Source organism: Daucus carota, chromosome 5 (genome assembly GCF_001625215.2).
Source record: "Daucus carota subsp. sativus chromosome 5, DH1 v3.0, whole genome shotgun sequence".
Taxonomy (NCBI): Eukaryota; Viridiplantae; Streptophyta; class Magnoliopsida; order Apiales; family Apiaceae; genus Daucus; species Daucus carota.
The window spans coordinates 12,458,973-12,481,310 of record NC_030385.2 but is presented as its reverse complement, the minus strand read 5'-3'; the positions used below and the strand labels follow the sequence as shown (position 1 = coordinate 12,481,310).

Below are 22,338 nucleotides of genomic sequence, written 5' to 3'. Positions count from 1 at the left end.
AAAAAATAACATAGTGTTAATAATCAAATCCGAACCTAACGTTAGTGACAAAAAAAAGTCTGAACCTAATATTAGTGACAAAAAAGAAAAAAATTATAGTTCAGTGTTAAGTTTCTAAACAAATAATAAGTTGGGTGGCAAAAAAATCTATTTTCCCAAAAAAATTAATTGAAAGAAATCCCTCTATAATCTATATTCATTCAAAGTCCCTGGAATTATTTAGTAAAAAAAAGAAAAGTCGGAATTAATCCCAACCGTCCACTAAAATTAGGGTTGGATGTGTAGATAATATAAAATCCTACTCACGCCTCTGTTAGTCCCTTTGTGCCCCCGCCGAAGTTATCGTCCCTCCCGAGCAGCTTAGAGAGAAACAGCGAGGTGATTAAAATATCTTTAATTGTGTGTAGTCACATTGCTTACTCCATTCATTTTATTTTTTCTTCTTAGCTTATGTATATGTATGTGATTGTCTGTGCATAGGGATGTTTTTGTATTTGCGCGACCCTTTTTGAATGCTATGCGTGTTGATTTGGGTATGCACGGGCTGTTAGCTGCAATGGGTGAAAAATGCAATTTTTATCCTTTATACCAAATGTTTTAGTCTCGCTTTCAGAGAGAGGGCGGTGATTAGAGTATGTTGAACAATTGAGTGTGTGTTTGTGTGTGGAGAGAGAGGGAGGGAGGGAGAGAGAGTACCAAGTTTGACAACATTAAGAGAGAGAGGAGAGGGAGAGGGGGGAGAGATTATGATGCTGCTCAATGAGAGAGGAAAAAAAAACCTTTTTCTTCTAGCTTTTAGGTAATTGCAAAACATTCAATTTTTGATGGACCAATTTAATTTTGTGTCGGTTTTGATTTGAAAACTCTGTTCCTTCCCTTTCAGATAGTTAGCAGTGAACAATATTTTGCAAGATAATTGAGAATATGTTGTGTCTGTGTTGCATTGTCTTGATCCCTTGCTGTTAGACTACTATGGAGATGTGTATTCTCTGGAAGGATTATTTTATTCTGTATATCCTGGCAGCACTTGAGGGTTGAGCTATTAAATCTTTGTGATGTTTCTACTACTAGGTTTTGACGCCACCGTGGTCTATTTTAGGTTGTCAAAATGTTTACCTCAAGAAAGAAGATCGCCAAAGATGCTGGTCTTGAACCAACTGAATTTGAAGAAACTGTTGCCCAGGTGACTAACTTGTATAGATTTTAAAGCTAACTGCATTGTGTAATATAAGAGAACAATAGCAATGTGATGGTGAAATCGTGCAGGCGTTCTTTGATTTGGAAAATACGAATCAAGAGCTTAAAAGTGACTTGAAGGACCTTTACATCAATGCTGCTGCGTAAGTATTCTTTTACTGGCTTATCAAAGATATCTGTAGGTGCATGATTAATAATGTTTTATTTGATCTCTTGATTGCAGTCAAATTGATGTGTCCGGGAACCGCAAAGCTGTGGTGATACATGTTCCTTACAGATTGAGGAAAGCTTTCCGCAAGATCCATTTAAGGCTTGTAAGAGAACTTGAGAAGAAATTCAGTGGAAAGGTGAATATGTCTAATCTAACATTCAAATTTGGGAATTTTACTAAATTATCATCATTTACTTTGTGATTGTCTATTGTGTAGAGATGAAAGTGTATTTATCTGTGTCTTATATATGTATCTTGTATTTGAGGGTTTTTAGATTAATAAATGAGTAGTTTATTATAGTAACCCCAATGGTTTATGGGCCTTGGTTCGTATGGTTGGATCATTAGGGTTCCTATACCCCAAATAAGTAATGAAATCCCTCGGTGCTTGTTGGGCTTGATTATGTTATAGTATTTGTATTATTGAATTGAGTCTCCTAGTTTATTGGTCGCAATCCATAGTTTTTTCTCCCGTGCACCATTAGGAAACCCTTTGGCAATGGTAAACCCATGCAAGCTCTACCTTCTATTTGTTTTTTAATAATATATTTGTTCTGAAAAGCTGTCCTGCATCAAATGGTATTTACTAATTTATATCATATGTGTTTATTTGGTCCCTTCAATTGTCAATCCACATTGTCTCTTGTTGTATTTGATTGTTTGAATGTCATTGAAATTGATCTTTTATCAACTGATGTCATTTTTGTAGAGGTTGACATGATATTTTGACTGGCAGGATGTTGTAGTGATTGCTACCCGAAGGATGTTAAGGCCACCAAAGAAAGGTTCTGCTGCTCAGAGGCCTCGTTCCAGGACACTAACTGCTGTTCATGATGCTATGCTTGAGGATGTTGTCCATCCTGCTGAGATTGTTGGAAAGCGTATCAGATATAGAGTTGATGGCTCAAAAATAATCAAGGTGATTACAGCTACTACTTCAGCGCCTCATGTCTATTTTCTTTTTCTAACTCTTTTATTTCATTGTTTGCCAGATTTACTTGGACCCAAAGGCACGCAATGATACAGAGTACAAACTGGAGACATTTGCTGGAGTTTACAGGAAGCTATCTGGAAAAGATGTCGTGTTTGAGTACCCAGTTGCAGAAGTTTAAGATTTGAGTTTAAGTTGTTGAAGATATTGTTACTGTCTACTTATAATTTTGATGAAGAGATTTGACATTTAAAATTTATAATATGAAGAAATGTTCTTTTATCTTGCCCTCCCTTTATTGAATCTTTCTCGTTGTTTTACAACTGAATGACAGAATGAATGAGTAGCCCAACTTTCAGTTATATAAAATGGTGGTTTCGAAACAGAGATGTTTAATCTGTGTTTACCTTTTTTTAAAAAATTAAAATGTCATGGTTGGAGTTGAATCTTTAACAGAACTAGCTTTATAACCCTCGTGAGGCAGACGAAAGACAAAGGCACGGCTTTAACTTAACATGTTATTTGATTTATACTCCCTCCGTCCCCCTCAATTGTTTACATTGGAGGGGGACACGGAGACCAAGACAATGTATGAAAAATGAGTAAAGTTAGATGAAAAGTGGGTAAAGTGGTGGGACCCATCAATATTTAATAATAGATTTGAGATAGTGGAGGAAAGTAGTGGGTGTAATAGTAGTTTTTATTGTTAAATATGAGATAGTGGGGGAAGATAGCGAGTGTAATGATGAAAAAAACTTACTATTTATGGTAATGTAAAGAAATGAGAGGGACATCCCAAAATAGTAACTGTAAAGAAATGAGAGGGACAGAGGGAGTATAGTTTTAACTTAATCTCTTATTGATAACTTAATCTCTTATTGATTTGCATATTGATTGGGATAATTGATTATCGGAAGTGCCAGACGAAAGGCACGGCTTTAACTTAACGTGTTATTCGATTTATATAGCTTTAATTTAACCTCTTATTGATTTGCATATTGATTGTGATTATCGGAAGTGTCAGACGAACGGCACGGCTTTAACTCAACGTGTTATTTGATTTATATAGCTTTAACTTAACCTCTCATTGATTTGCATATTGACTGGGATAATTGATTATCGGAAGTGTCATGATTGTTATTATTTCTATTCAAGAGTTGTAGCTTAGGCTGTGTTCACTCCATGGAATGAAATGAGGAGAGAATTAAATGAAATTTGTATTATAAATTGTGAGTGATTAGTGAAATTGTTTATAATTTTCATTCCTTCAATCATTCCATTCTAACTATTTTAACTAAAAATCTAACCCACATGTTTTGAAATGAATGTTGATTCCATTTGTTCATCATCTTTTCCTATCATCTTCATCATGAAAATTTTTAACTCACTCATATTTAATCATTATTTCCTCATACTCTCTCCAATCTTCATAAAACTTGTTCATATAGTTTCATTCCATTCTCCACTCATTTCATTCCATGAAGTGAACACAACCTTAAAATTCAAAAGATGAACAACCGGAACCAAATCATCCACGACCACCAGCAGCACCACTTGCCATTGCCTCGCTATTAGATGTTTAGGTTCCATATAGAAGCGAGGTTGAAATGCTGCCAAGTGAGCATAATATGCTGGTGAAACTGTAACAAATATTGTAACTCGTTACAACGAGTTGAGTAAAATAGACAACAATGAGATATAAAGTTTGAAAATAGAACCAGTAAACATGACTACTCACCTATTGAAACAGATCTTGTGCACCTGGCCTAACTGCAAGACACAAAAATGAAGCCAGTAAAATGTAGTAACTCTATATATTACTTTTAATATGTTATTCATGATCAAACAATAATAGAGGTGAACTTACGTGTAACATAGATTTGTTAGTGAGGGATTGTAATCCATCTACGGAGAACTTGTTCTCATCCCAAAGAACATGGTAATGTGTTGGACGGCTAGTTCCCTGTTGCATAAAGGAATAAACTCGGTGGGGTGACAGATTTTGGAATCCACAACAGTCCCTGTTATTTCACAAGCAGGGAAACACTCTTAATACTGATACAGTGCATATAACTAAATAGATCAGGATGCACGGAAAGACAAAGGAATACCAGGCAAAATATTTCCACTCCTAGCTATCAACTGAATTATGGTCGCGACGATTGTTGGCAAACATCCTAGTGTGACGGTGTTTCTGAACCACAACAAATGTAACCGGAGGCTGATAATTTGGCTCTAATGAAGCACAAGCCTGTTTCATAAGTTCAGCCATGAAATATGCGCCGGATATGTTAGGTTGGACATTATGAGTCACACATTTAAACAAACTAAAAAAGTACAGATAACGGTAACAATTAAATTAGAGGGCCAAAATTAGAGGACCTTGCGAATTGCATCAAGTTCATACAGAAGAACTTGATAGAACTGCCCCTCGCTAACACCATCCCTGCAGTTTGCTCGTCATTAGGCCACGACAATGACAAGTACCAGACAAGCACACTATAATACTGAGTAATAATAAATACCTATAGAATATAATGCTCTGGGGTTTCTGTTCAGTTGATCTGCAGAATGAAATAAGGAGTTCCCTATAGCAAAGAAACAAAACTAATACTGTAAAGAGCTTGATTTAAAAATTACCATAAAGAGTACACATAGGTCTACTATTGTGTATTATTCAATCAGATAAGAGGTTGGGAGATGAACATACTTGATCATTATTCATTCCCCCTGATACAGTTTCTCTATTTGGATCCTGCCACCTTTTGTACAGATCCTGAATAAGCTCTTGTCTATGGGCTTGAGCACAAACCAATTCAGCACACTTTGTTATCTCTGGCCAATCTTGTGAAGCAACGACCTGAAATTTATATAACAAATCTCATATCAAATTTAAGCAACAATAGATGATAAGAAATTAATAATATACACATAATCCTGTCAAATAGAGGCAATCATATTAACACATACAAACATTAACTCAAGTATGTATAAGCAGTTCTATAAAATTTTATATCATACTGCTGCAATTAAGGGGCTGGAATCTTCTCCAGGATGAGGATGGGTGACATCGGCACCAAAAATGCTTGTAGGCCGGTCACTGACAAGTGGAATACGCCTCGATAAAGCATCAACAAGAACTGTATTTCTTCCCCCAACTTTGACGTTATCTTTAAAGCCATATTCGCTAGGTGTTGCTTGCTCATCTTGAAGACATGTTTTGTCAAGCAACAATGTGAAACTATTCCAAGGTCGGTCTCACAAATTCTCTTTAGATCGCCTTCATGAATAGTCATAAACAGCGATTAGTGAGACAGATACCATTACACAGAAGTGTGAATGCAAGCAAAACCACAGACAGACAATTACGCAGACATTCAATAAAAGCACTGGACCATTACAAATATCAGAATCAGAATTTCTCAAATGGTTACATACCATAGTGAGCCATTATTATCTGGAAGAATAAGAATCAATAGGTCAAGCTCCTTCTTCAGTTTCTGCACCTCTTGAAAACGTGATTTTAGCACACTCTCCACCTGATCAGTCTGTGCGCCGGTAACTGGAAGCACTGGATTGGGATCGAACCGCTAAACAGGAAAAATATAGTTCAGTCCAAGATATTAGGGGATCGTTTCTCATATCTGTTAAACCCTAAAGAGGGTAGGCAATTAGATATTCCGACAAAAACAAACATGTTTAAAATAAAATCTACAATCTATAACTTCTAAACATGCTTCATCAATATCATGCATAACATGAATTATAAATATCATATAAAAATCCTATCTTATTTATCAAAATAAATCAAACTATTCAAACAGATTGGATCACCGGAGTCCCTGATGTAATGATAAATAGATAATATTTGTATATGATATCTTATTGATGAACATGTTTATCTGTTGTAGACTGTAGGAGAAGAGGTTTAGCTTGCCATAAGAAGAATGAATGTAGAGAAATTTAAGATGTTGTATTCCAAAAACTGATGATTTACAATAAGGTCTCTTATATAGAGATCCAGGTTTTTGTTACAGTATTACAATAATGTATTTCAATAATGATTTTCTACATGAATTATTTCTGGGTGCAGTCTTTTCCCACTATTTCAAATTCCCCTTGTCTCTATTTCTTTCAAAGCTACCAGATTCCCTGTCACGTGTCACGTCCTCTTATCTGCTTGAGATTTTCTTGTCACGTCCTCTTATCTGCTTGTGATTTTCTTGTTCCCTTGCCATATATATTTGTCTGATATCCTAGCCATATCTTCTTGTCTGATATCATATACTTGACAATATGTAGAGAACATCAAGACAAAGAGGTCTTGCGGTATATACCATACCTGATATTGTGCACATCTATGCGAGTTTTGAACAAAACCCGCTAGCCAAATTATCTTGAACATTTTGTGCAAAGTTCACACACATCCAATTATTAACAATTCCTCCATCAACCATTTTCTGAAGCAAACATCAATAAATTAGAACAAAGCGGTGCACGGTTGTGCAACTTTTCATCAGCGCTTCTAGTACTTTTTTATCAGCATTTGTAGTACTATTTCATACGGGGTTACAAATGCAATGCCCTGACTTTAAAGGAACCAATTCAAGCAATATTATCATTTACATTTTTATTCTTCAAGAAAAAAGAATAAAAATTACAATCACAGAATGCCGATATAATTGTAGTCTACATGCCTGCCTGCACTACCATATTATTAGGTGTTTCTTGAATCTTGGGAGTATAACTTTTACCGGACAGGTTGCATGCTTGACTCGGACTTTAATCTGTCACCAGCAATAACATCATAAGCTTGCCTAGATGAAGGAAAGTCTAAAGCACACTGGCCATTAGATATTCAAAGTTTGAGGAAGGAAGACAGCCTACCATATCAATGTTGAACCTTTTAATTGCTGCATCAATCTGGGGCACCAGAAATATATCAGCCTGGAAGTGAAAATTGCATAACTTGTGAAGAACAACAATGTGGCAATAATTGGCACAAGACCTTTATGCCATCAATATAAGTTATTACGGTATCCAATAACTTGATGAACTATGTTGCACACTCAATAGTTTCAGCCTGCAGGAACATATGCAGATACAGACACTAGTGCATCTGCATATCTCCTATGCAACTATTCATCACTTAGGAAGGGATATATGCACAGAGATAGCTCATAGATGTATTACTTAAACTTATTGTACTGGATTATATATTAAAAACTACTTTTAAATATGCTAACATACAGACACGGCATTAATTCTCACACCATATGAAGCTAAAATGACTACTAATATCACAGGTGAAAGCATTGGTCAGTCCAGCCTAAAAAATCTGCTATTCACTCCGGCTCTGTACAGATGCAACTCCGATGCAGCAGTGACACAGATACGACTGTTGGCTGGTGCGAACATCACATCGCCCTCAGAAACTATTTCTTCAGCTTCTGACTTCATTGTTCCATTGCCTGCTGTGACCAAAAAGATTGAAGGGCCGGGTACCACAGGGAAAACAACAGAGTTCTCATCCTTGAGAACACAATGATCAATCTCAAATTCATCGAGAGGAGGAGTGTATCTTTTTATACTTGAATTTATGTTGACTCCTGGCAAAATTTCAGGAGAGCCCTGCAAAAAACAGGATTACATTTGTGCCTGAGGTGAAATTCAGTCCAATATATAAAAGAAGAAACAGTGTTTTTAAGAAATGGTATTAGCCACTTCCTGACCAGTATCCACAACCATCTTACTGTATAAGAAAAGCAGCCTACGTCTAGGGGTGAAGCTCCGAGGCTTCTTACAAACCTGTTTATATGTCAGCATAGAACACAAGATCTCAGTATCACGCTTCTTTGGAGTAAGCCCAGCTCGTACAACATTATCTGAAGTAGCCATGCACTCAATGCATTCACCAAATATGTATGCATGAGGTTCGTTTGCTCCCAGATACAAAGCTTCTCCAGGCTTAAGCTTAATGTAATTAAAAAGCAGGGCCGCTATGATGCCAATATCATCTGGATACTGCTTTTGCAGACGCAAAACTAGTGCTTCTTTGCTAGTTAATTCCCTTGCCTGATACAACCGAAAACCAGGTATTTAAAAGGCAAATATCGTTTTAAGGGGTAAAAGCTAATGGGAGCATATCAAACCAATCTACAAACAGAATATAATGTTCATTGTTCAAGATATAAAAACCATGTCAGATAACTTGCCATATAATACAAATTCAGGTGTTTGTTAGATATCATTTGTTTCTAATAGAAAACCTCAATTTATAGATCTAACTTGATTCCCCGATCCATAAAATAGTGTAACTAGCAAAACAGGATGGTGGTAGGCTTTGAGGCCGACCATGCAACTAAGACTGAAATAAAATAACAATCTCTGCGCAAAGCTTGAACTAGGAGCAAAACAAATTTCTAAAAGAAGTATTAAACGAAGAGTAAACAAAAGACTATATAATTTTAACTAAAAGGAAAAAGTAGTTTACCTTGCTCTCCAAGTTTAGGCGATTAATCAATTTGGCTAACACATCTGAGATCACCTCCTTACTGGTTGACATCAGTTTGGTGAATAAAGCCTGCAGGCTGGCTTTCTTATTCACTTCATCTTTCTCGGTGCAATTTAACACTTGATCTGTGTATGCAGTGCCCACCACTTCTGATACCTCATGAAAATCCCGAAGAATATTCTGGAGCTCCTGAGACAATGAAAACAGATAATTGTGTGAAATTGTCGGTGTACACAGAGCCTCCAAGTAAGTTCTCCACATACTTGTAAATCGAAACCACAAACAAAAACAGGTGGATTTATTTATTATCTTCATAGCTTCTTAAGTTGCACGTGAATCCTGAAAAGCACATAGGAATATACCATCCACCCTAACTTCAGTTCCATAAATTGATCGGTTCCTGCTTAATTTCGAACGCATTACAATGGAATATAGTGAATACATTAATCATATAACAGTACATTCTCACTGTACCTAAAATATAGTATCATGTGAACCACTCAATTACCAAATGAAAAGTCAACTCCATCATAGAAAGAGAAAGTCACCTCAAGATCAGTAAACCCACACAAAGCCTCAAAATCCGTTATAGCCAACACCATCTCAGGCTTGTGATTATCATCTTTGTACATGTCTGGCTGTGTCCTATGAAGGATTTCTGCCAATTTCTTGTCTGGATGGGCTTGTATAGATAATGCTTTTGCTATTGAAAGTACCTGCATAAAAAACTAAACTAATAAACACACAAGTGACAAAACTTATAAGACCACCCCAGTCAAAACAGAAAAAATTAACTTGAATAGCCAAATTGAAAATTTACTAAGAAGTAAAAACTGAAGAAAGTATGCCAATTTACAGTAAGATTAAAATGCATAAAGTAGCAAAAAAGAAGAAGTATATAACAATGCATCAAAAAGGTAGCAAGATTAAAAATGCTCTTCAATATTCCAGATGGAAATTAGTCATGGAATCATTCAATTAGCGATTTGGGTCCAGTGTAGAAGAGAGTTATCAAATTGCAATCTTGTTCACCAGTTTCTCAGTCACATCAGTTTGTCAAGAAATAGGCAAAAATCTAGTTTAGTACTGCACTTTGCTTGGATTAGTATGGCAATTCATTTGACAGGTGGGGTGGTTATAACTAGTGCTGGCACATGGAAACCTGAACATGAACCTAATTATTTAAACCTGAACATGGACCCACTGTCTTTTAAATAACTTCAACAGAGATCTTCCCAAATAAATATTGGAAGGGCTATCATGTGCCCTACATGCACATGTTAACCACTTTTTCTTAGATTTGTTGTTTGTGAAGTTATATGATTACAAATCACAAAAATAATCACATACAGTTACTAGAAGCAAATTTTATAGAGAATGGCATTATTTTGTTGGCTGTGTGTAGTTAAATTTGTAGTTTCTGTTAATATAATTAATTAAATTCAAACTTATCCAAACAAGTGCATCCATAACAAAATGCTTGAAAAGACGCATGATATCCATGCCTTTCTCACATACATTTAATGACTTATTCCTATTCCCTATTAACTTCTCTGAGTTACTAATATTACAGATGTTTCCTGGTTTAGTAACATTAAACTAAGCATTCAATTGCGGATAAAAAAGGAAGTGCTTCAATATCCTCTATTATCACTCCAAACGAATTATACTAGTCTCAAATTTTGACATGATCAGAAACATGACCGGAACCCAACTCTGATCATCCACACGATTTTAAAATATAACTTGATCAACCAAATTACACAACAAAACAAAAATTGATAAATTCATAAACACAAAACCAAACCCAAAATTCCCTCTCAAAAAGTTCAATCAATCAATTTCTCTTGCTTTGAGCAAAGCCAGCGATAAACATCAAACATCAACTTGTGGAATCAAAAAAATAATAAAAATCAAACATGTAAAATACCTTGAACAAGAAAGGGAGATTAGTGTTCCACTTGTCAAACACCTTATCTCCAAGCACACCCGGGTTGTTCTCAATCCAACTCTTCAAACTCTGCTCCCCATTCTCCCCCACAACAAAAGAAGGCCCAGATGCATGTGTTCCCATCCACAACTCCGCATAACACTTGTTCTCATCAATCTCCACCCCAGAGTTCTTACAATAGAGTCTAGCCACAGCAGATTCATACCCAACTCTCCCCCAATCATAGTTCTGAACAGAGCATCTAAGCCTCTGCAGCCTGGCTCTTGAATGGCTGTTTGCAGACCCATTAGTACTACTGGCCATGATCAAACAAACTGAACAAAAGGGGTTGCTTAGAAACTCAAAAGTTCAAATCTTGCGCAAAGAAAAAGAAGAAAGAAAATAGATTATGTGTGTAACCGTATTATATAGACTTTTAAGAGGGAAAGAAAGAAATAAAAAGTGTGGGTTCGATGGAAATTGAGTTGAATAAATAGACAGAGAAAGGAAGAGATGGCAATGTTTGAAAGTAGTAGTAAATGAAAGGGTAGTTGAGGATTCTAGAAAGGTAATCACGAGGAATTTGGACACGTAAATCTAGAATTAAGAAACTGGCACAGGAAGAAACAGGACTTACATTGGGATGCTCAATGCTGTTGGGTCGGTGGCAACTTTAAGGTTTATGCCAATTTTAGACCAAATTGTACATAAGTTAGAAAAATCTACTTTAATAAACTTTTCTTGGATGAGTTTTTTTGTTAAGTTAGCTGGATTTTGACTTGGATTAAAATTTGTTGTGTATAAATTTAGAAATTATATCTTAAAATAGATTACAAATTAGATTTTTAATATTTGAATTATATACAACTTCTATTCTATATTTAGTTAGTTTTGAATTATATATGTACTAGCCTTTAACCCGTGCAAAGCACGGGCGGATATATAATTCGTAATTTATTAATTATAATTCAAATCTTAACACCATCTTATTAGTATTTTAATATTAATGAATTGGATTTTGATTAAATTATATTAACCAACTGATTATATTTTTTAGTGAAAATTTAGCTTTTACAATTTATTATCTATCTATAAATATTATTCTGATATTAATATGTGATAATTTATTTATTCAATTAATACTTATTATAAATAATATTAAAAAAGATATTAATATACATTAGGAGTGTTTTTAGTATATGAAAAACAATTTAATAATGCAAGAGTAGTAGACATCTACATGGTGTAGACTTTGAGTTTCACACGAGAGTACCAAAGCAAAATTTTGTACGACTACAAATTATACCCATGTTGGCTTTTTATAGTATAATAATATACATGTATCTAGATTTATGATCTGAATTTTTTCTTTACATAAACGATGTAACTAATTTTAAAATTTTAAAATAAATACATATTTTAAAATTTATTTTAATTTTTTTTTACATCGTTGTGTGTTTTCAGAAATAATTTCAAAATATAATACAAAACTTTGAGGAGTCACAAGGGATAAAGTAGCTGTTAGAAATTAATATACACACTGTTAAAGTTAACGACATATTTGGACGGAATAGTGACCGGGGGTTACAACTTGCACGGGAATGTTAAGTGTAGGGTGCATATTGTCACGTTTTAAAGTTCAGGTACTAAACTGCGTTTGGAGCAAACCTAGGGGTTACAAAATGTAATTAACTCTTAATTATATATGTCTGTGCGCGCATATATAAATACACACACACAGACACACACACACACACACACACACACACACACACACACACACACACATATATATATATATATATATTAAATTTTGTTTAAAATTCAAAACTAAATGTATTTAAATATGAATAAAAGAAATTAGAATTATTTTATATCTCAGAATATATGTGAGAAGTTTTAAAAATAACTAAAAAGAATACTACATAAAGTGTGTTAAAATTAAACCTAATTTATCATAATCAATCAACAACAAGATAATTTGTCATTTTTACTCTCTACAAATCTTGATAGTCTATTAAGTGATCGTTGTCATGAGATTCTAGCGGATTTATCTATGGATTTTAGTAGTTAATTTGCCTTAAATATTTATGTGATGAATGTTTGATTTCCTCGTATTGGTTGTGTTTATTCTTCTTGGATGCGTAGCTAACATCTAAGTTGTGTGTTGATCTTTATTGAAGCGAAAGTGGATATATAGATTTAGAACTTGTCATGCGAGCATAGGTTCATGTATTCGACATACTTGATTGTGATGTGATTTTAACCATCTTGCATCCCCCTATGTAATCTTGATAGATGACTTGTTCGTAAACTGTTATGTTTTCAAATCTTATAGACATATAGGATCTAATCATAATTGGTGTCTACTGGACCTTAATTGTGGATGTGGAATAGTATGGTATACGTTTATCGAAAGATAACATGTATCAGTTTCGTGTTATCTAATTAGTTATCAACCATCACATAGCGAAAAAAGGCATAACTCTGAATGAAGTAGCAATGAAGTTAGAATCCCATGTTTTAATTCGCATAAGTAATTCGAGTTTAATCACTTAGTTAATCATTAGTAGTTCAATAATTCGACTTTGATTAGTCGAATTAGATAACCACCACCAATTTGATACTTGTCTTAACAGTGAATAATAATCATACATTGTTGCATAAGTGCATAATACTTGATACACCAGTCTCTGTGGGAACGAACTTAATTCAATTCTATATTACTCGTGACCACGTACGCTTGCGTGATTTTGTGCGAACATTAAGTAATTGTATAAATTCAAATATATTCGTTCATCCGATAAAACTATTTTTGAGGATAACTTTGATATAATATATTTCGTTTATATGTTTGAAAAATCATATAATTCTATAATTTTATAAATTTTTGTGTACATTATGAAGTCGTTATGTGATATCTTCATAGTGCTAAAAGTCAAATTCTAACGTGATCAATTCACTTTATTAACAATAAGTAGTAATTATGACAATATCAATGATGATATGAATTTCAATACATCGTGACCGTATGAGTTGTGTCGTGATGTCAAAAGTATACCGGTGACACATATATAACAACGTATTCATAACAACTTTTGTTGATAAGATTTGAAAATAATATCAACATATGTATACACACCATTTTATTAGAGATCTCGTAGACCATACATGTGCAGCGCACACAAAATATTATTAAATATATTATTGTACAAAACATGTTTAGTTTGTGATATATGGCCTCCGAGGTTTACAATAAAATATTAATATTCATTAACTTTTCTTATATATATATATATATATATATATATATATATATATATATATATATATATATATATATATATAGGATGCTACTCCACTACAAACTAAATTAATCTAAAAACTACAAATCAGGCCCAGTCCAACAACCTAGCCCGGTCCACTACAAACTACAACCCAAAACTAAACCCCAATATAAATATAATGATACAATATAACAATTAATAAACATATACATACAACATATACATACGTTAGAGTTACAGCACATTTCCTCTGTACTGTTCATCTTCACAAATGTACAATCACAGAATATTGCTCCATCTCCACCCAGCCCCAAATCAGCCTTCCTTCAACCACTGTCATGATTTTCGATTACCACCATTAACTCTGAGATATAATTCCCAGATTCAGCCACCAATCATTATATCATATTGCAAACATCACTAATATATGCTGCACAAATCACCAATTTATACGACATTAATCACTAAAACCTATCAATATATCATTGTATATATCATTAACATTACAAGCTACCACACCTATGCTACCAGAATCTTATCGCCTCAGTCTTTGCCACCACCATCATAACACCACAGCATCATCACCATCTCAATCACCGTCACGGCACCTCATTTATACCGATTATCATTATATATATGTTAGATGCAAATCTTGAGGCAGAGCTCCGGCAAATCGGACGGATAATCTAGCCGTTATCCTGACGATCATGACTTTTCCATTCAGTAGTCAAGAGTTTGTGGTTCTGAGATTTTGGAGAAAGAAAATGAGAAGAAGCAGCGGGAGAAAATAAGAGGGGTGGGGTTGGGGTTGGGGCCGCGGTGAGTTTGAGGTTGGGGTGGGGTTGGGGTTGGGGCGGGGGTGGGTGGGTTGTGGTGGTTACAGTGTCAGGATGGCTAGTTGCAGGGGGTGGGTGGCTGGTAACGTGGGTGACTGATTGCAGTGAGGGGTTGAGTTTGTTTAGTGATTATATTCAAATAATTAGTGATCGTTTTTAGTTTTTAGGCTAAGTTTGGTTTGTATTTGATCAACGCTCATGATCAAATAAAAACCTCTTAAAATAAAAATTAGAAACCAGTTTCCCTACCACTATTTATAACTACGGGTATCACTAATTTATACTGCACTAATCACTGTTTTTATACAGTATGTAAACAATGATTTTTATTATCAAAATTGAGATAATCTACTTATCTAAACTATTGATAATCGATAATAGATGATCAATTTCATCCGTAGGAAGGTTCTTGGCGGTAGGAAGCCGCAAGAGAAGTTGTATGATTATGGTAAGTAGTCCGTTAGTTTTGTAAGTTATGATGGAAAGTGTATGTGACTATTGGTGATGATAGACAATGGTGGCAAGTTATAGAAACGTCTGGTAATGGTGGTAAGAGGTCCATTATTACGATTTGGGTGAAGATGATGGTCATATACGTTGCATATACGTGTATATATATATATTTATATTCGCGAGATATGCTATATATAAATTAGTAATATGTTATGTACATATTAGTGATTTCTGTAGTTAAAAATAGTGATAAAAAACTGTCCAGAAACTGGTTTTTAATTTTTAGGCTAATTTGGTTTCTATTCGAGTAGGACTACACACACACACACACACACACTGTATGATTAAAGATCATGAATTTAGTACAAGTAGAACATATTTTGCATACTAATGTATTTTGTAATGTTTTGCTTTTAGAGTCTCTGACTAAAAAAACGATTTCCATAAATCTTAGCCCCACACACACGCACGCACGTACACACACACATATTTGTGTATCACACTACAAATGGGTGACGAGAACATATATGAAAAGTATATTAACAGGTATGACAACAAAAATAGTATATTTAAAATATCGATGACAATTGTAATTTTCATCCAATATTATGTTTTTGTCATCTCGATTTTCCTTCCTAAATAAACAATTTAATATAATCTAGCCTATGAGATGTATCCTAAAATTAATGAAGATCTGATCAATAATATATGTGTTTTAGAAGATATATATTTACAATATACAGAGAGATGTAGGAGAATATGTGTTTGTATCCAAATTTATCATAAAGAAAATTCCTAATCATTAGAGTCGACGCTTTATTAAAAAGAGCATTTGTTTGCTTTTCACTGAATAATAAAGTTAAAAGATCTAGGATGAAAATAAATTTCAATATATTTTATAAATCTTGAACGTTTTAGAATCTTTCGATTAATGATATCTAAATCTTCGTGAAATTAAGGAACAATTATTGTTTAGTGTGGCTCAAATTTGTTTGTAATATAAAGAAATAGAGAAATTAGACAAACAATATATTTATGTGAACTCAATACCCTTTTGAAATAGTACTTAATCTGTCAACAAAAGAACTCATGATTTAATGCCCCATTAAGGTTTAATAATCTATAATTAAACTTACAATTTTAGCACATAAAATCATATTAATAAATATCGCAAAAACACGCATATAATGAAAGACGTGACCCTGACCCAGTAAATCCTTGATAGCTGTAAATCAGGTCCAGTAAGTATCAAACTGTATAATTTACATAAAAGTAATTTATTTATCTAATTTGGACACCAAAATTATAAATTAGCATAAGAATTTATGTAATTTGATTATGTATGTAACAATTTCAACATAACTTTAGAACTATGAAGTACTTGTAATACTTTAATAGTAACAATAATATCTAGGTTCGAAATATTAGAGTAATAATTTTATAATATTTGAATATTCAATTTTTAAAATAATAATGTGTTGTAGGATAATTTTAATTTTACCACGTCAAATAAAGTTAAGAGTTAGGACTTTGCATTTTTAATATTACCGCATCGAATAAAGCTAAGAGTTAGGAATTTTACTTCCTATGTAATTATAGAAAAGATAGACATATTTTGAATGTTAATAACTTTTTCCATTCACTTGAAAAAAAACGTGAAGAATGAATAATTTTAACCATATGATTGTGATGGAGTGGATAGTTTGTATGGCTTTACCCCTATGTAAAGCTTCCTTCCAAGGTTTGGAAAGAAGTATAAACTAATCTAATAATTCCACCATTTTGTCTCATATCTATATGTTAAGTAAGTGAATGTGAATTTTAGTTATATAAGTACATGTGGTAGTCATGGGGTAGTTAGTAAATTCCTTAAGTTATTTCTCACATTTAGAAGATGTCGGAACAAATTACCTAAATTATTTACTTAAATTCATGTGTCTAAGTACTTTAAATTTTATGATTGGTTTATGTATAAGTTGGGCATCTTATATTAAAAGCCTAATATGCATTCAATCTTAAGATTTTCAATATTTAAGCTTAATAAAATAAAAGCAGCTAAGGTACCTGTTATACTCAAAATTGACCACGAACCTAATTTACTTGGGTTGAGCCTAAATGGGTCGGATCCTTTATTATGGCATTATTATGCTGATTTATATATCTATTTGTGGAAAATAACATGGAAAACTCTGATGGGCCAAATTGATGATCATATTTATGGGCCTGCATCAAGAACGCCTACTTAAAAGACCTTATTCTGGTGAATTATTCTCATTAGAGAGTATTGGGGTTGAAATACACATGACTTGGGATCACTTACTCTGTATTCTGGTGCCGTATCTATGAAGTCCCTAGATTGTAATAGGGTCTTAGGTCTTTATGACTAGACCTCATCGTTGGACATTCCTTATCAAGGTTCTATCGCTGCTGTTGACTCATTAACGAGTTGTGAGGACAAAAAAGCAACTCAAAAGTCTAATCTTAACTGCCGTTACTTTCAACACTATCACCACTCTTCGATACAAGTTCCAAGAAGCACAAACTATCATATATCTTGATTTCAATCACAAACCTTATCTTTGGTGATAACCAATTCCTCCATCAATAATAGCTATGAAGGTATTAATCATAACTAAAGTAGAAGTTTTGCAAATCCCATTTTGAGAATAATATAATGACAATATTACACTTTATAAATGATTGTGATGAAATCGAAAGACAAAGGCTTAGATTTCATTTAAGATCCCATTTCAAAACATAATAAAGTCGAAGGAACTCATTTGTTTTACAATATCAGGTTGGAAACAATGGCTACCTCGTGAAACTCTCTTGAGACCTAATATAAAAATATAAACTAAGCCAACTTGGCTTGATAATTAAATTGGAGCTTGAAAAAGTATTTTAATTAAAAATTTTATTTTTTTTATTTAAATAATTTAAAATCTCACGTTGTGTACAATATATGTAATCAACTGCTATTTAAATAAGTATTTGAATATACCTTGAGAACATTATATTCACCAAATAAACTACACTGACAATTAAAGGGTAACCACTCTAAAAATTTGAAAGCATTATTTATAGAGAAACAAGATTGAATTACACCGATCATATAGCTCCTACAAGCTTATGATTTTGAATTAACTTTCTGATTTTATATTACTTTGCTATGTATTATGCAAATTAATGTGAAATTAGAAATAAGTTTTTGGCTTTAACAATGAAAGAACGGGCTTATCTAGCCTCTATTTACTAAGGTGACAATATGATTCTAAAACCATTAAATCAATTCAAACCAAATCAAAATTTTAATTTTGGATCAATATAATATTACATTTGAAAAAATAGATTTGGTTGGATTTCTAATCTCACATCTCTCGCAAAATATGAGTCTAACTACATTTTCAAAGAATATGAAATTCTAAGGAGCCTGTGGTCACCCATCAATGCGGTGTCACACTCCACTCACTCCAGCATGGTGATTTTTATTACTTGTTCCGAATGTGAACTCCATCATCAGGTGCTTTTTATTACTTGTTCCGAATGTGAACTCCATCATCAACTTCACAAACTCACAGCTCGGATCAGTACTTGGTTATAATTAACTTGCCCATTGATTAAACTCTTCTATTTATAACCATTAAAACCAGACTATTTGGCCTAAATCACTTCCGCGTTTTGTCATGTACATGATTTCTTATTGTATGATGAGTTATGAGAACCAAAACCAAACTAATTAATTATACATATAGCTAATTTCTTGGAAATTAGATATATGATGTCCTAATCTAAAATTTTGAGAAATATGGACGAAAATTCACTTCAGCAGAATCCCTGCTCATTCTTTAAATTTTAAAATCCACTTTTCATTACTCATAAATAAGTAATCCCTAACCCATTTCTCATTTGTTTTTTAATGATCAAATATTCAACTTTCACTTTTTGGTTTCTCTTTCCCACATTTTCTTATTATCTTTTTGTTATAAGAATTTGAATTTAATATAATGATAATAATAATAATAATAATAATAATAATAATAATAATAATAATAATAATAATAATAATAATAATAATAATAATAATAATAATGAACACAAATAGAATTATTGTTGAAGTTGTCGATGAATATAGGATCCTATTTTTTAAATTTTGAATTGTTTATTATATATTTAGAGATTAATTTGAGTTTAAGAAGATTAATTTAAGATAGGGTTAGGCTTGCTCATGGTTATTTATGACAAAAGGAGTGGTATACCCTTATTTGATTCGGAAGCATCGATTCTGAACATTTGCAGAAAGGTTGGTTGACACTTCTAGGAGAAGATGTACTCCATACAGGCATACACCACTAGATTGTTTCGAGGGAACGAAAAGGGCATATACTACTGCTGGCATATAGCAAATATCATAGCATATTATAATGTGGCACTCGAATAATACTCGATGCTAATATTTATTTAGTCTACTTTTTGTCTATTTTATGCCATTCACAATTAAGCAAGACTCAACTCGCAAGCATTTCGCTTTTTTATGTAACTGACAATATTCGACATTATTTGGAACATTGAACCGAATGTTGTCTTAATTATTACATCGACAAACACTTAAACTGAGAGGAGGAACCATCTAAAACCCTTAATTAAAAGATGAGTTAACATTTTTAAAATAAAAAAATTTAGTCAACACCTCTAAAAACTCAATCTCAACCATGATGAGCTGTTGTGTATAAATTTAGCCAACCTCCAATGGATGACTAAATTTGTCGAACCTCTACAGGTCTGTAAGAAAATCTGTTGGAATATTGTACATCATTTATTACCATATTGAACTGATATATTCTATTTTAACAATTTAAAATATTAATAACATACTATTTTTAAATTATAACCAACCAATATAGCCAATACCATTGTAGCAAAATGTCTTACAACTTCAGCAAATTTTACATAATATCTTACGGGTCCAATTTAGCCGACGATTATAGTCAACGCCATTGGAGTTGCTCTAATTCTGTTTATTTGAATTTATTATAACTGAATTTGCCTTCATTAAGTTTTAGTTATGTCTAATTTCGCATCGGATGGATCACGACAAAAATGCCAACTTTTTCAGGTACGATAACAATCTGATTTTCAAAGTATCAAACATTTTTCTTAAGAAAAAAAAAATTATAGGTGAATTGCACCATGTCAGTGGGGAGTATTCCCCGCCGGGCAAAAGGGTCCTAAAACCATTAGCAAATAAGAAATCAGTTTTTATATAGAAAATTTGTAACAAATTATCTAACCTTCTCAAAATTTTAATAAAAAAATAATTTATGACATCAACTTGAATAATATCGATGTTAATAAATTTAAATTTCTTTTCAAATTATTCTTTATAATATTATTTAGTCTTGTCGATTAAAATCTTGCATGTACGTACGTAGACAGTGTAAATGGGACTAGGAACGGATATATCCAAAATAATTTAATTTTATCATATTTGAATCGTATTAGCTTCAGAATTTTTAAAATGTCTGTTCATATATGATATATTATATTATCGAATCTCTGGTATTTATTTAATAAATTATCTGTTTTTGATAATAAATATAAACTAAGAATTTACAAATACATATGTCAGAATATTTAAAATTTGGTTGGTTAATATAAATATAAAATAAGAATTTACACTATAATATATATTATTATACGATATTATCATTAATAACACAATATTTAAAATTTGGTTGGTTGCTCGATATTTAGAATCACAGGTTTTCTTAAATTATACTCCCTCCGTCCCTCCCATTTCTTACATATTACAAAATATATTTAGACATTTGCGTTAAAATATACATCTTCATCTTAATTTTTAATTACTCATTTGATTGGTTTGACTATTAAGAATTTATTCAACTATTAAATGAAAAATTTATCTAGTACACTTAATTAAAATATATCAATTCAAATATGTTTATTAAAATTTTTTAAAATTTATTTTAATTGAAATACATTATTCTATCATAATTATATATTCACAATAAAATCAGTTAAATGTAAAATATGTACGATAAAATAACAAATATTATAAATCACCCGTGCATTGCACGGGTTGTAAGCTATTATTATACGATTAAAACCGAAACATTAAAAATTTGGCCGATCGATCGATACGTGGGCCGAGATACGGGTCTATTTATATAATCAATTATTCTTTTAACTGAAATATATTATCTTTTTATATTTTCTAACTAAAAAACTCAATCTTATAAAATTAAATCGAGCAATATAGTAATTAATTTCTTTAACTAAAACATATTTTAAAATTAATTATATATATAGTTATATACAATAAATTAATAACAAATATATTAATCAGAGGGCTTTTTGGGTTGTGAGTGGATCGATTATCACCTAGTGTAGGGTCGTGGTGCAGATCTAATTGTTTAAGTTTGTAGTTGGATTTTCTCTCGTTTGTTTTGATTATAGTTGATTTCTCTCCCTGGTGAGAGTGTGTGATTTTTCTCTCCTTTTATTATGAGAGTTGATTTAGATTTATCGGTAAAAACCTTACAGGAATGCATTTGTAGTTGATAGCTCAAATGGAGTTTTTGGAAAAGATGGTGCACACAAAGCAAGGATCTATACATATACCATCGTCAATTTTAACATCGCTTTTTTGTCTCATCTTGGGTATGAAGACATACATGTTAATTTATTCTATGTTTGTTCGACTCGATCATTCTTATAGATGCCGCATGACTGTTATTTATTGAATTATCTCGTTCTCTTATAAAAAAAGTTATCTGATGTTGAGAGGGTGGACTAACTTCTCGGTGTAAAATACTCCATCAGATAACTCTTCCTACTTCCATGCATGTACCTAGCTAGTTAAAGGAAAAAAAACAAGATGAGCAATCCTTTTCTACTGTTATGTCTTGCGTGGTTCGTGATTGGGTACTTGGAAATGAAGGAAAACAGCAAGAACACGGCC

At 32.6% G+C, this 22,338-nt stretch overlaps 2 protein-coding genes and 1 pseudogene across 3 annotated transcripts; 1 reads left to right on the top strand and 2 right to left on the bottom strand.

Moving 5' to 3' along the window:
- Positions 1–247: 247 nt before the first annotated feature.
- LOC108220373 (small ribosomal subunit protein eS7) lies at positions 248–2,621 on the top strand. 2 transcript variants are annotated; one of them, XM_017394121.2, is made up of 6 exons: positions 248–378; positions 1,072–1,183; positions 1,267–1,340; positions 1,421–1,544; positions 2,145–2,327; positions 2,401–2,621. In XM_017394121.2, exons 2-6 carry the CDS (start codon positions 1,109–1,111, stop codon positions 2,518–2,520), a joined length of 576 nt encoding a protein of 191 aa, XP_017249610.1. In that variant the 5' UTR covers positions 248–378; positions 1,072–1,108; the 3' UTR covers positions 2,521–2,621. The 2 variants fall into 2 exon arrangements, with proteins under 2 accessions (XP_017249610.1, XP_017249609.1); XM_017394120.2 differs by having other exon boundaries at positions 264–378; positions 1,100–1,183.
- Positions 2,622–3,765: 1,144 nt separating this feature from the next.
- Positions 3,766–5,593, bottom strand: LOC108222516 (protein argonaute 1B-like; annotated as a pseudogene).
- A 1,910-nt stretch (positions 5,594–7,503) lies between these two features.
- Positions 7,504–11,415, bottom strand: LOC108223562 (mannose-6-phosphate isomerase 1-like). Its single transcript, XM_017397886.2, has 5 exons — positions 10,784–11,415; positions 9,402–9,569; positions 8,833–9,042; positions 8,148–8,414; positions 7,504–7,970 (listed from the first exon to the last, which is right to left on the bottom strand). The coding sequence occupies exons 1-5, from the start codon at positions 11,105–11,107 to the stop codon at positions 7,659–7,661; spliced, it is 1,281 nt and encodes a 426-aa protein (XP_017253375.1). The 5' UTR covers positions 11,108–11,415; the 3' UTR covers positions 7,504–7,658.
- Positions 11,416–22,338: the final 10,923 nt, after the last annotated feature.

Bases quoted from the DNA above. Each gene is read 5' to 3' on its own strand.
- LOC108220373 (XM_017394121.2), top strand. From the start codon at position 1,109: ATGTTTACCTCAAGAAAGAAGATCGCCAAAGATGCTGGTCTTGAACCA. The intron at 1,545-2,144 runs GTGAATATGTCT...TTTGACTGGCAG, and splicing joins AGAAGAAATTCAGTGGAAAG to GATGTTGTAGTGATTGCTAC. The intron at 2,328-2,400 runs GTGATTACAGCT...ATTGTTTGCCAG, and splicing joins ATGGCTCAAAAATAATCAAG to ATTTACTTGGACCCAAAGGC.
- LOC108223562 (XM_017397886.2), bottom strand. From the start codon at position 11,107: ATGGCCAGTAGTACTAATGGGTCTGCAAACAGCCATTCAAGAGCCAGG. The intron at 9,570-10,783 runs GTATTTTACATG...TTTTTTATGCAG, and splicing joins ATCTCCCTTTCTTGTTCAAG to GTACTTTCAATAGCAAAAGC. The intron at 7,971-8,147 runs GTTTGTAAGAAG...TGTTTTTTGCAG, and splicing joins CTATGCTGACATATAAACAG to GGCTCTCCTGAAATTTTGCC.